The sequence below is a fragment of the Solea solea genome, chromosome 1 (assembly GCF_958295425.1).
Source record: "Solea solea chromosome 1, fSolSol10.1, whole genome shotgun sequence".
Taxonomy (NCBI): domain Eukaryota; kingdom Metazoa; phylum Chordata; class Actinopteri; order Pleuronectiformes; family Soleidae; genus Solea; species Solea solea.
The window spans coordinates 25,915,319-25,930,592 of NC_081134.1; the positions used below are offsets into that span (position 1 = coordinate 25,915,319).

General features: G+C 40.5%; 1 protein-coding gene across 1 annotated transcript in view; it reads left to right on the forward strand.

Moving 5' to 3' along the window:
* si:dkey-225n22.4 (collagen alpha-1(XXI) chain) overlaps positions 1-15,274 on the forward strand; it is a 53,815-nt gene that overhangs the window by 22,364 nt on the left and 16,177 nt on the right. Inside the window, exons 8-12 of the mRNA XM_058637344.1 lie at positions 2,802-2,855; positions 7,867-7,902; positions 7,983-8,027; positions 13,848-13,901; positions 14,926-14,979. Of these exons, the coding sequence (XP_058493327.1) occupies positions 2,802-2,855; positions 7,867-7,902; positions 7,983-8,027; positions 13,848-13,901; positions 14,926-14,979 (243 nt within the window). The remainder of the gene's footprint in view (positions 1-2,801; positions 2,856-7,866; positions 7,903-7,982; positions 8,028-13,847; positions 13,902-14,925; positions 14,980-15,274) is intronic.

Here is a 15,274-nt window from a genome sequence, read left to right on the forward strand (position 1 = left end):
GAGTTTCCTCCTGCATTAGTTTGTTTCCTCCTGCATTAGTTTGTGTTTCCTCCTGCATTAGTTTGTTTCCTCCTGCATTAGAGTTTCCTCCTGCATTAGTTTGTGTTTCCTCCTGCATTAGAGTTTCCTCCTGCATTAGTTTGTTTCCTCCTGCATTAGTTTGTGTTTTCTCCTGCATTAGTTTATGTTCCCTCCTGTATTAGAGTTTCCTCCTGCATTAGTTTATGTTCCCTCCTGCATTAGAGTTTCCTCCTGCATTAGTTTGTGTTTCCTCCTGCATTAGAGTTTCCTCCTGCATCAGTTTGTTTCCTCCTGCATTAGTTTGTGTTTCCTCCTGCATTAGTTTATTTCCTCCTGCATTAATTTGTGTCCTCCTGCATTAGTTTGTTTCCTTCTGTATTAGTTTCCTCCTGCATTAGTTTGTGTTTCCTCCTGCATCAGTTTGTTTCCTCCTGCATTAGTTTGTTTTTCCTCCTGCATTAGTTTGTTTCCTCCTGCATTAGTTTGTGTTTCCTCCTGCATTAGTTTGTTTCCTCCTGCATTACAGTTTCCTCCTGCATTAGTTTGTGTTTCCTCCTGCATTAGTTTGTTTCCTCCTGCATTAGTTTGTGTTTCCTCCTGCATTAGTTTGTTTCCTCCTGCATTAGAGTTTCCTCCTGCATTAGTTTGTGTTTCCTCCTGCATTAGAGTTTCCTCCTGCATTAGTTTGTTTCCTCCTGCATTAGTTTGTGTTCCCTCCTGTATTTGAGTATCCTCCTGCATTAGTTTATGTTCCCTCCTGCATTAGAGTTTCCTCCTGCATTAGTTTGTGTTTCCTCCTGCATTAGAGTTTCCTCCTGCATCAGTTTGTTTCCTCCTGCATTAGTTTGTGTTTCCTCCTGCATTAGTTTATTTCCTCCTGCATTAATTTGTTTCCTCCTGCATTAGTTTATTTCCTCCTGCATTAATTTGTGTCCTCCTGCATTAGTTTGTGTTTTCTTCTGCATTAGTTTATGTTTCCTCCTGCATTAGTTTGTGTTTCCTCCTGCATTAGTTTGTTTCCTTCTGTATTAGAGTTTCCTCCTGCATTAGTTTGTGTTTCCTCCTGCATCAGTTTGTTTCCTCCTGCATTAGTTTGTGTTTCCTCCTGCATTATTACAAGCCTGTATGTCTGCTTGCCTTAAGTCAGCACATATCACCACACACACATCACATCTGAATCACATTAATCAAAAAACAACATTTTAGAGACGCCCCCAAAATCTCACAAATCATGTTTCCAGGGGAGCTCATGTCTCATTAAGGGGGGCTGAGACCCCCCTGACTCCCCCGTAGTTCACACCATGGTTACTTCATCAGCCTACCCAAGGACTTTCTGTGATATAAGCGCTTTTATGATGAATATAGGATGGATGTGGACAACACTGTAACTCTGTGTGTTACTGTAGGCTAATCATCCCTGTAGACACTCTCTGGTACTGTAGAATTGTAGTGAAATGTTCCTGTCATAGATCACATCATGATGAAGATTAAAGCTAACACTTTTAGAATCTCGCTGCAGACGAAATCTTAATGTTTGACAGCATTTCAGTGACTGTGTTTATATTTACACGTGGAAATATAGTCATGAAATAGTGTTGGGCAAAATGTTTTAATGTAAAATAGAGTCAAACATGTGAGTCAGTTTGAACATGGACACTTTTATAATGATAGGTCCATAAGTAATGTTTGATCCATATTCTCATCTTCAGTTTGTGTGTCGTCAGGTTACAGCTGAATAAATATCAAATCAAATGTAACATAATGGTAGGACTGCAGCATTTATCCTCATTAATGAAAGTAAAGTCTGTTAAATGATGAATGAGTGAATTACACTGTATAAAATGTAATAGTGTTCATTTATTGACACCTCTCCTCACATAAATGTCATGGTCACTGACATGTGTTCATATTTTTGCTCGACTTGATTAAAATGGAGGCTGTGCTCTTTGTTTACCTGTTGCCATGGTGAATCGTAGTATCAGAGCTCCATTGACGATGGCTTTTTTCATTCCCAACGCACACGCTGAACTCAGAGTGAACATACATCACATCATGATTGAACTGATGCTGATCAACTGTTCTGGAACCCAAAACTCCGAGTTTGACAGCTCAGAGTTGGTCAAGCTAGAGTTAAAAAAACTCAGAGTTTGTTGAGCCTGCTTTCTGAAACGGGCCCCTGATAACCTGCAGTCACTGGATTCTCAGGATGCGGAGCTGTCAAAAACACTCCCACATTCGTTCACAATTATTTATGTTACTATACTAATCAAATCGAAATTATATTTTTTCAAGTTATTAAAGCAAAATTGGTTTCCAAATTATGACATAAGATCAGTAATATAACAAGAATACGATAAAAATTAATGATAAAATGCAATTACTCTCAGCCCATTAAATGTATAATACATTTAGCAAAAAATACTATACAACAATAAATACAGTTTGTTTTTAAAAGATCTTGGTAAGAAAACCCAACCAGCCCACAATAAAATCTAAGTATCATAAATATTTCCACAGTAACAACATTCATTTTGGTGTCAGTGTTCAGTGAAAGATGGAGAATATGAGCGAAAACTGAGGAGGAAAAGAGCAGCAGTGTGTCACCATCATAACATCAATCATATAATGTTCTTCTTCTTCACTGATGATGATGATGATGATGATTGTGCACTGTGTGTCTTCTACAATTAACCCTGCATTAGATGATGATCAGATGACAGATATGACCTCAATATAAAAGTGTAAGATGAAACATGCTGACATGTGTTTTGTGTCCTTAGGGACAGAAAGGAGATCCTGGGTCTGCTGGTCCTGCTGGAGCGCCAGGTTCCCCGGTAAGCTTTAGTATTTGTTTGTCATCCGTATTATAGAAGGCTGCAGATTATCATTTTATTTTATGTCATACCTCGACACTAAAACACGAATCTATGATGAATTTACAGTGACTATAAAGGTCAGAAAGTGACAAATATAACAGCTGCACATGAACATAAAGATTGCACAGAAAACATGTTTTCTGTTAACTCTGTTTAGTATTAAGTGGAAACAGCTACTTTTATTACTGCTGCCATAAAGATTTGAAGGGAAGACGAAAGACAACATAAACACGAGACCTCACATTCACACACACACACACACACAGTAGCAGCAGAACAACAGTCAATGAATTTGTCACAATTTTTCACACAAAGTCGTCCAGAGAACACAATAATCATATAATAACATACATGTTGAAGCTGCCTTCTACTTTCAGATTGTCGCGTCTGTAAAAGTCAGACTGCTAAAGTCATCACTAACACATTTTACACATCCTGTTGTGTGCTGGATATTTTTCTCCCTCCCTTCCTAATCAAGCTGTGTAAACACTGACACTGAAGCTAAAGTGAGACAGCAGCTTTTGTTACTGTAAATACTTTGACTGGTCCACATTGTCTCTATTGTTATTGCTTGTAACGATGCTTACATACATTTAATGAGTCCAGACACTGCAGACACTACCAACACACACTGTCTGCTCAAGAGTTTGGCTCCACTTTAAATAATAATAAAAATAAATGTAATTTAAAAGCGCCTTTCAGGTCACTCAAGGACACTTTACAAACAGAATGAATTAAAATCACACAATTAGCTAAGCCAAGGTATAAGAAAAAAAGAAAAAGAAAAACACATAAAATCAACACAATAAAATAGGGCAGTGACGGTAAAAGCAGGGAGGTTAGAGGGAGTAGGCGGTCCGGAACTGTTGCGTTTTAAGTCTTGATTTGAAGATGTGGAGAGAGTCACAGTTACGGAGGTCAGGTGGTAGGGTGTTCCAGAGCTGGGGAGCAGAGCGGCTGAAGACTCTGCCCCCCATAGTGCTGAGGCGGGCAGAGGGCACAGAGAGGTGGATGGAGGAGGAGGATCTGAGGGAACGAGTGGGGGTGATGATGTGCAAGAGGTCGTCCGCGAAGCAGTGGAACTGGATATTGAATTAAGGAGGATGTGACCGAGGGGGAGGAGATAGATGATGAAGAGAAGGAGCCCCAGGACAGATCCCTGGGGCACACCTGTAGTGACTGGGGAGGGTTTCAAAGGGAAAGATTTGAGCAGGGGTCGCGTTAACCGAATATTTTCCGTCATTGACTCTTTTTTTAAAACGGTGACGGAAAAATCTGAGAGCCATCCGTCATTTTGACAGATTGCAATTCACACCCCTAAAAACTATGTTGATAAAAGAGGTGAAAAAAGAGGGATAGATGCAAATGAAGGACAAACTCAGCCCTTGGCCTCAGCGGAGCGAGGAAGCGGCAGTAAGGAGGTTAGGCGAGTTCAGTGGGAGCGGGAGTTCTCCTGGCTGAGGAGGGCGGATAGAAAAATGTTGTGCGACAAAATAAAGATTCCCATCGGAGAATCTAAGCATAATTTCTGACCTGGACACCGTACTCAATGCATCTCGCTATCCTTGTAGTGCTGACAGTGTGTTAAAGAGCTATGGATAGGAGGCTTTGGAGCGCGTCGGTGACCGGTGCAGCTGATCCACTGGTGCAGAAGGAGCGCATGTTGCGGGATTTCCTACCACGCGCAACTACGCGCAAGCAGGCACGCGATTTAAGTCCATGTGGACCAGGAGGAAGGTGTGAGACTGTGCGTTTAGGCCACAGGTTAACTGTTCATATTCCACTGCAATATGAACAATGCAATTGAATATGTCATTATTATCATTTAAAGTGACCGGTAAAAATTGATTATGACGGGATTTTTATGACACTGTCAGTCAAAATGACAGACAACGAAAAAGTCTAGCGCAACCTCTGGATTTGAGCTATACAAACTGAGTGTGGCCTGTGAGGTAAGAGTGAAACCAGCTGAGAGGAGTGTGGGAGAGGCCAATGGAGGAGAGTCTACTGAGGAGGATGGGGTGTGAGATGGTGTTGAAGGCAGCACTCAGATCAAAGAGGATGAGGATGGAGACAGAACCAGAGTCAGCTGCAATGAGGAGGTCGTTGGTGATTTTGATTAAGGCGGTCTCTGTGCTGTGACGGGGGCGGAAACCAGACTGCAGACCAGACAGTGAGTGGAGGGATAGGTGAGAGGGAAGTTGGGTGGTGACAGTTTTTTCTAGGATTTTGGAAATGAAAGGTTAGTTAGAAATGGGGCGGAGGTTATCGTAATTGTTGGGGTCTGAACCAGGTTTCTTTAATATGGGGGTGCCAGGGGGAGCAGGGAGGAGGAGCAGGATTTCACTAGGGTTGAGGGGAGGGGATCGAGCTGACGTGTGGGCTTTGATTTGTGTATGAGGTCAGATATTTCGGAGGTAGTGGGAAGAAGGAAACTGGAGAAGAGATGACAAAGAGGGGGAGGTTCAGATGGGGAGAGGTGGCAAATTTTTAGATCTTTCCAGAGACACTCAGTTCTTCACTCAAATAAAGGAGAATAACATATCTTCTATTCAAAGACAATAAAATAATAATAATAATCAGAACTTCAACTTTGACTGACCAGCCCAAAACTCAATCATCTATCAGTGGTTCTCAATATTTTGATACCAAGCACCAGCTGAGAAAATGTAGCTGTCACCCTTTCAGTACCAACGTTAAAATACAGTGGTGTAAATAAACTAAGCAAAGTCACAGGAGGAAGATTTAAGCTCTCATCATCCTCCTTTCCTCACTTCATACACTGGTACATTGGCATTGGATTAAGTGACTCTTTAATTTATTATTTTCCTATTATATTCCTTTTACCAGTTCTACTGGTTTATACAGTAGAACAGTATTTGTGAAGAGGGAGCTTATGTACCACTGGCACTTTACAAACATCAGTTTACAAACATCTTTTTACAAACTTCACTTTACAAACATCAGTTTACAAACTTCAGTTTACAAACTTCAATTTACAAACATCAGTTCACAAACATCAGTTTACAAAATTCACTTTACAAACTTTAGTTTACAAACTGCACTTTACAAACATCAGTTTACAAACTTCACTTTTGCAAACTTCATTGTACAAACTTCCCTTTACAAACATCAGTTTACAAACTTCACTTTAAAAACATCTCTTTACAAACTTCACTTGACAAACAGTTTACAAACTTCACTTTACAAACATCAGTTTACAAACTTCACTTTACAAATATCACTTTACAAACATCAGTTTACAAACTTCACTTTACAAATATCACTTTACAAACTTCAGTTTACAAACTTCACTTTAAAAACATCTCTTTACAAACTTCACTTGACAAACAGTTTACAAACTTCACTTTACAAACATCATTTTACAAACATCAGTTTACAAACTTCACTTTACAAATATCACTTTACAAACTTCAGTTTACAAACTTCACTTTACAGACCGCACTTTACAAACATCACTCTACAAACTTCACTTCACAAACGTCGCTTTACGAAAGGCAAACAAAAAGGCTGTTCGTGTAAAGATATATTCAAATAAATATATTCGAAGATATAGACTTAACTAGTTCAGTTCAGGTTAATGTTGACTTACTTTGTTATAGACAGGAGAGAAAACTATACACATCATATAAACATCAGCGCATACTTTATATCATGGACCGACTGAAAGATGATGGATGAAGCACACACGTGTGTGTGTGTGTGTGTTTATTGCTTAATACAGCTGTTTTTGAATGTCTGTATTAATCATAATCCTACATGACAAGACACTGCATGATGCACACAGTGTTTCCTCTGTCCATGTTTCAAAATATCAGTGCAATCTTTCAGGTTAAAGAGAAAGTTTCCTTATTGTGGAGTTGTTTTGTTTGAGGTATGAAAAGTGAAAAGGTTACAGTGATAATATTCTGTGCAATTATTCAGGTTTATTTGTGTAAAATGCATCTCACACATGTGTTTGTATCCTCAGTTAATGGCAGTAGACGTAATTATGTCTGGATTTAACCTTTTCTGAACACATGTTGATGTTTCTTTAATAATCATGTTTGTGTTGACCGTGGATTGTTATCAGAGTTTACATCTACACGACAATGATTTTACTGAAGGGCAGTCTGCTGATGTGGTTATTTCATTACTTTTATTCACACTTACCACATGGTTATTGTATTTACTAGCAGATTTATCTCAGTTGTATTTACAGAAAATCAGAAAAGAGTTTATTAGATGTATTTGTTTCAGAGACAGTAATCTCAGCGTGACATGTGCATGAAAATCACATCGTAATTTTTTTGTGATTTTGATCAAAATTGGTCGGACTGATAATCTTAATTTTCATTTTATGAAAGAAACATCCAGTCATGATGATTCTGCAGTTTATTGGATATTTTAATTTTAATAATTATTTTAATTTGAATATTGCATTTAAGTCTTAAACTTGTTGTGTCTGATCAACAGTGCAAACTCCTACATGTTTAAAAATATAAATGTCATAAAACTACATGAAGCTCAGACATAAAACCTGTTGACTGGAGTTGTTTTACAGAACCAGAACTATTAAATGTGTTTTATAATGTTCACATTTTACAATTACAGTGTTTTTTGGATTGTTTTTTTTAAATAAAACCTTTTTTTTTTTTTCTTAAATTGTAAAAGCTGTATTTTAACATACGGTAAATTGTAAATAACTGCTAGATATTGAAAGTTATTCTGGAAAAAATGGGCAAAAGCCCTTACAAGATATTTCCGGCCCTTCTATGGTTAAAGACGGACATTTTTGAGGCTTAGGCGTTCAAGGGTTAAAGTAAAGTAGTGACAGTAAATATGTGCACTAAACTGAACTAAAACTGTGCATGACAAGACTGAAAGGTTAATGCAACATTTGTAATCATGTGTTTAATCTCACAATCAGCTGATAGTGGACTGACTTCTGTCTCTGTGTCTGTGTCAGGGAGCTCCTGGTGCAGTGGGCCCTCGAGGACCTGCAGTAAGACCTGACCTAAAGTTCACATGTGTCAAAACTCACCTGCATCACTTTAGTTCACGTCTTCCTCATTGTTGTTTCAGGGGGATTCAGGGTCGCCTGGACCTCAGGGACTTCCTGGAACAAAGGTAACATCGCTTTTACTTTGCCTTTCATCATAAAACTTAACAGCAGTTATTGTCACACAGGAAAGCATGCATGTGTATCTGTGTGTGTGTGTGTGTGTGTGTGTGAGAGTGATTTTTTTTTTTACCTCACTGACACAAAGTTTTTACATCAGTGACACAAAGTGACCACACGAGGCAGCAGTAGACCAGCAGCTCCTGTGTCCCCGCCAGCTAAATCCCTGATTTTCTCTATGGACTTTGGTGTGTGAGAGCAGTGGCGATTTTGGTCTGGAAATTCTGGTGGGGCCATGCAGGAAAATCTTATAACGCAATCCACAACAATACAACAATAACAACAATGCACGACTCATGGCATGAATGGCGCACACCCCATATGCCACACACACACACACACACACGCACACACGTATCGCCAGTTACACATTACAGAAATTCCACTATAATTCAAACAATATGTAAAGTACATTATCAATTACAAGTTAGAATAAAAATAAATTAGACTGACCGCTCACTTCTTGAAGAGGAATGACGCTCTGCGGTCCTTCATGTGCACAAACCAGTGAAGCGTGCGCTGTACACGCACATGTGCACACTTCAGTTCAGCAATACACAACACTGCAGATGCTGGGAGGATATCTCGGCCGGGCCACACCGACCGGAAACACAGGACGCGCAGCATCCGGCACAACCAACTATTCACATACAACTACATGATGTGTCTTCAGAGGAAACTGCGTTGATTTGTTACTAACTTGTGCTCCACAACATTTTTGACACAGGAAAAAATTAAATCTTATAATCCTTCCCTGCTCAGCAGCGCCCTCTGGTGGGGCACGGCCCTTAATGCAAGCTGTGTGAGAGTGAGCAGAACAAGATTTCCAGTATCAATTATTAACCAACATTTAAAAGTTAATAGAAATACAACCGTGACATTGTCTTCATGTGTAAATCATGAGGTGCAGATGAGTTCAGACTGGTTCAGTCTGCTTCACAGCACCAGGAGAAAGCAACCCTGATGATATTAATGTGTCCATATCACATACATTCACAGCTCAGAAAAGCTGGACTATGACTATAAAGCATAATATTCCCTGTGGTTCCTTGTGCACAGAAACACGCCACTTTTCTCATTTGTCTTTGAGCGGTGTGGAGAAAGGTCTGCCTCTGCAGTGACCTCATAATGACATCATTAATTTGGCTGCAGCTCAGCATATGAGTCCAGCTGATTTATTTAGCAAAGCCATTAAGGTGGTAAGTGCTTGTTAATTTACAGCCAAAGTCAGATAAGTGTGTGTGGGGTCATGACCTCACACTTAGTCAGGGCAAACCCCTCTGGTAAACACACACACATACACTCAGCAGACTGGACACTCTGCTGCCCTCTTGTGGTCCAGTTTAGGCAGTACATTTACAGGAAGTGAGGACCAGTGAATCATAGAAGGGGCATTTAATAAATAAAAAGTACAATTCGGATATGTTTAAAAAACATTAGTTTTAAGCACCTTTGAATTTAATGTTTCCCTCTGAAGTTAAGAAAGGTACAAATGAGTGACTGTGTGTGACTGTGTGACTGTTGTGACTGTGACTGTTTGTGACTGACTGTGACTGTTTGTGACTGTTTGTGACTGGGTGACTGTGACTGTTTGTGACTGTGTGACTGTTTGACTATGTGACTGTGTGACTGTGTGACTGTGATTGTTTGTGACTGTGTGACTGTTTGTTACTGTGACTGTTTGTGACTGTGTGACTGTTTGTGACAGTGACTGTGTGACTGTTTGACTCTGTGACTGTGACTCTTTGTGACTGTGACTGACTGTGTGACTGTTTGTGACTGTGACTCTGCTGCCCTCTTGTGGTCCAGTTTAGGCAGTACATTTACAGGAAGTGAGGACCAGTGAATCATAGAAGGGGCATTTAATAAATAAAAAGTACAATTCGGATATGTTTAAAAAACATTAGTTTTAAGCACCTTTGAATTTAATGTTTCCCTCTGAAGTTAAGAAAGGTACAAATGAGTGACTGTGACTGTTTGTGACTGTGACTTTCGTGACTGTGACTGGTTGTGACTGGGTGACTGTTTGACTGTGTGACTGTGACTGTTTGTGACTGTGTGACTGTTTGTGACATCATTAATTTGGCTGCAGCTCAGCATATGAGTCCAGCTGATTTATTTAGCAAAGCCATTAAGGTGGTAAGTGCTTGTTAATTTACAGCCAAAGTCAGATAAGTGTGTGTGGGGTCATGACCTCAAACTTAGTCAGGGCAAACCCCTCTGGTAAACACACACACACACATACACTCAGCAGACTGGACACCCTGGTAATCACTCTGCTGCCCTCTTGTGGTCCAGTTTAGGCAGTACATTTACAGGAAGTGAGGACCAGTGAATCATAGAAGGGGCATTTAATAAATAAAAAGTACAATTCATGTATAAAAAACATTAGTTTTACGCACCTTGGAATTTAATGTTTCCCTCTGAAGTTAAGAAAGTTAAAAATTAGTGACTGTGACTGTGTGTGACTGTGTGACTGTTTGTGACTGTTTGACTGACTGTTTGTGACTGTTTGACTGTGTGACTGTTTGTGACTGTTTGTGACTGTGTGGCTGTTGTGACTGTGTGACTGTGTGACTGTTTGTGACTGTTTGAGTGTGTGACTGTTTGAGTGTGTGACTGTGACTGTGTGGGACGGTTTGTGACTGTGGGAATGTGTGACTGTTTGTGACTGTTTGTGACCGTGTCACGGTTTGTGACTGTGAGACTGTTACTGTGTGACTGTTACTGTTTGTGACTGTGTGACTGTTCGTGACTGTGACTGTTTGTGACTGGGTGACTGTGTGACTGTTTGTGACTGTCACTGTGTGACTGTTTGTGACTGTGACTGTTTGTGACTGTGTGACTGTTCGTGACTGTGACTGTTTGTGACTGGATGACTGTGTGACTGTTTGTGACTGTCACTGTGTGACTGTTTGTGACTGTGACTGTTTGTTACTGTGACTGTTTGTGACTGTGTGACTGTTTGTGACAGTGACTGTGTGACTGTTTGACTCTGTGACTGTGACTCTTTGTGACTGTGACTGACTGTGTGACTGTTTGTGACTGTGACTCTGCTGCCCTCTTGTGGTCCAGTTTAGGCAGTACATTTACAGGAAGTGAGGACCAGTGAATCATAGAAGGGGCATTTAATAAATAAAAAGTACAATTCGGATATGTTTAAAAAACATTAGTTTTAAGCACCTTTGAATTTAATGTTTCCCTCTGAAGTTAAGAAAGGTACAAATGAGTGACTGTGACTGTTTGTGACTGTGACTTTCGTGACTGTGACTGGTTGTGACTGGGTGACTGTTTGACTGTGTGACTGTGACTGTTTGTGACTGTGTGACTGTTTGTGACATCATTAATTTGGCTGCAGCTCAGCATATGAGTCCAGCTGATTTATTTAGCAAAGCCATTAAGGTGGTAAGTGCTTGTTAATTTACAGCCAAAGTCAGATAAGTGTGTGTGGGGTCATGACCTCAAACTTAGTCAGGGCAAACCCCTCTGGTAAACACACACACACACATACACTCAGCAGACTGGACACCCTGGTAATCACTCTGCTGCCCTCTTGTGGTCCAGTTTAGGCAGTACATTTACAGGAAGTGAGGACCAGTGAATCATAGAAGGGGCATTTAATAAATAAAAAGTACAATTCATGTATAAAAAACATTAGTTTTACGCACCTTGGAATTTAATGTTTCCCTCTGAAGTTAAGAAAGTTAAAAATGAGTGACTGTGACTGTGTGTGACTGTGTGACTGTTTGTGACTGTTTGACTGACTGTTTGTGACTGTTTGACTGTGTGACTGTTTGTGACTGTTTGTGACTGTGTGGCTGTTGTGACTGTGTGACTGTGTGACTGTTTGTGACTGTTTGAGTGTGTGACTGTTTGAGTGTGTGACTGTGACTGTGTGGGACGGTTTGTGACTGTGGGAATGTGTGACTGTTTGTGACTGTTTGTGACCGTGTCACGGTTTGTGACTGTGAGACTGTTACTGTGTGACTGTTACTGTTTGTGACTGTGTGACTGTTCGTGACTGTGACTGTTTGTGACTGGGTGACTGTGTGACTGTTTGTGACTGTCACTGTGTGACTGTTTGTGATTGTGACTGTTTGTGACTGTGTGACTGTTCGTGACTGTGACTGTTTGTGACTGGGTGACTGTGTGACTGTTTGTGACTGTCACTGTGTGACTGTTTGTGACTGTGACTGTTTGTGACTGGGTGACTGTGACTGTGATTGTTTGATTGTGACTGGGTGACTGTGACTGTGATTGTTTGATTGTGACTGTTTGAGACTGTGTGACTGTTTGACTGTGACTGTTTGACTGTGTGACTGTTTGTGACTGTTTGTGACTGTGTGACTGTTTGTGACTGTTTGACTGTGTGACTGTTTGTGACTGTTTGACTGTGTCTGTGACTGTTTGATTTTGTGACTGTTTGTGACAGTGTGACTGTTTGACTGACTGTTTGTGACTGTGTGACTGTGATTGTTTGACTGTGACTGTTTGAGACTGTTTGACTGTGACTGTTTGTGACTGTGAGACTGTTTGACTGTTTGACTGTGTGACTGTTTGTGACTGTGTGACTGTTTGTGACTGTGTGACTGTTTGTGACAGTGACTGTTTGACTTTAACTGTTTGACTGTGACTGTTTGTGACTGGGTGACTGTTTGTGACTGTGATTGTTTGATTGTGACTGTTTGAGACTGTGTGACTGTTTGAGACTGTGTGACTGTTTAACTGTTTGTGACTGTTTGTGACTGTGTGACTGTTTGTGACTGTTTGACTGTGTGGCTGTTTGTGACTGTTTGATTGTGTGACTGTGACAGTGTGACTGTTTTACTGACTGTTTGTGACTGTGTGACTGTTTGTGACTGTGATTGTTTGACTGTGACTGTTTGAGACTGTGTGACTGTTTGACTGTGACTGTTTGTGACTGTGTGACTGTTTGTGACTGTTCGACTGTGTGGCTGTTTGTGACTGACTGTGTGACTGTGACTGTTTGTGACTGTGTGACTGTTTGACTGTGTGACTGTGTGACTGTTTGACTGTTTGTGACTGTGTGACTGTTTGTGACTGTTTGACCGTGTGACTGTTTGTGACTGTGTGACTGTTTGACTGTGTGGCTGTTTGTGACTGTTTGATTTTGTGACTGTTTGTGACAATGTGACTGTTTGACTGACTGTTTGTGACTGTTTGACTGACTGTTTGACTGTGTGACTGTGAGACTTTGTGACTGTGTGACAGTTTGTGACTGTTTGTGACTGTGTGACAGTTTGTGACTGTTTGTGACTGTGTGACTGTGTATGACTGTTTATGACTGTGTGACTGTTTGTCACTGTGTGACTGTGTGACTTTGTGACTGTGTGACGGTTTGTGACGGTTTGTGACGATTTGTGACTGTGTGACGGTTTGTGACTGTGTGACTGTGACGGTTTGTGAATGTGTGCCTCAGGACATGTTGGTGTGTGAAGATAATTTAGCTGATCATCACAAATTCAAAGGTTTTTTTGAATGCTGTTAAAATAAGTATTAGAGAAAATCAAGTGTGTGTGCGTGTCTGTGTGTGTGTGCGTGCGTGCGTGCATGCCCGTGCGCGTGTGTGTGTGTGGACCTGAGCCATCTCATTTCTCCCTCAGTGCCTCCTGACTAAGCTGTCATGCACTCTGCCACATTCAGCCTAAAGCACTGCGTCCTTCTCTTTCATCTCATTCTCCCTCTCTTTCATTTCCTTCCTCTCTCACCCCTCTCCTCTCCTCCAAAATCTCTCTCTCTCTGTCCAGGGAATCCAGGGGCCCGAGGGGCGGCCGGGACCGATCGGCCAAGATGGTCCCAAGGTCTGTTTGTTGAACATTCTAATGAGTTATTATGCTAATGAGCTGTGCTTATGCCGGTCCCTCCCTCCTTTAAATTATAGTTGTTTCTAAATATGAGACATATATCATGGCTGCCAAGGACACTTTGTATGTGGACTGTTTCTGTTTCTTATGCATAACTGAGTTTTTACTATATTTGCAAATTAGACTAGGAGTCATTGCAGACGGTTACTAACTTAATTACATGAGGAGGACTGGTGTAAAACAGCATCACAGCATCAGAGACTAACATTCTGACTTCAACAAAGAATGAAACACTGAATGAACCTTTATGTGTAAGAATCTGTGCTTTTGTCTTTCCATCCACTGTGTGTTCCCATTTCCCCGACCTTGAAACCTACATTTCCTGTCTCTTTGGAATTTGTATTCTCATCACAGCACAAAGATGGAAGGAGGGGCTTGAGTGGTGGGAGATCATCGTATTATATATTTATGTATATATATATATACATATATATATTGAAGCACTACCTTCTTAAGATCCAACAGTGCAAAATATAAATTCTTGTAATTTTTCAACTATTTATATATATACAGTATGTATATATACATACACATATATGTATGCAAAGAACCTCACAAACATCACAAACTACCAAACAAACTAAATCTAAAGCAAAATCAAAATAACTGAACAGAATCAAATATCATAAACATTTTGAATACTGGTGTGTTAAGTGAGTGAATGATGTGATGGAGCCGTGGCTGTTTAACAGGGAACAGAGCGACTGTGTGAGTGTCTGAGAGGATAATGATTAGTCGTCTCAGTTTGATTTATATTCCTCTGCACTCATGCACCTCTCAGACACGCTGCTCCTGTATGAATGCAAACAGCAGCTACGCTGTGATGTGACCTCTGTGACCCCTGTGTGATTTTCTCTGTGATTGTCAAACACAGAAGCAACACTTGTTAGAGATTAGACTGAGGACTCGACACGAGGCCCTCTCGAGTATTGATAGACAAGTGTGTGTGTGTGTTATGCAGGGGAAGTGTGGAGATCCAGGAGTTACTGGTTCATTCGGTTCACCAGGTGAGAGGGTGAGTAAATCAGATGTTTGTGTAGCACATTCATTTTATCTTTACCTTCTTCTTTTTTCTTCTTTTGCTTCTGTTTGTTGTCTTTGTTCAGTGTTTTATTCTGTGGTCCAACACAATAACTTTTTCAGTTAATCCTCTCATATTTGAAACAGACTCAAGGGTGAACTGATTATATTTCAATAACAAAAAGTATGTTTCCACCTCCTGTGAGAATGTCTTTAAAGAATAACACAAACAAACATGATCTTAAAAGTGACGCTGGTGCAGCCACAGAGCGACACACTGTCACTGTCAA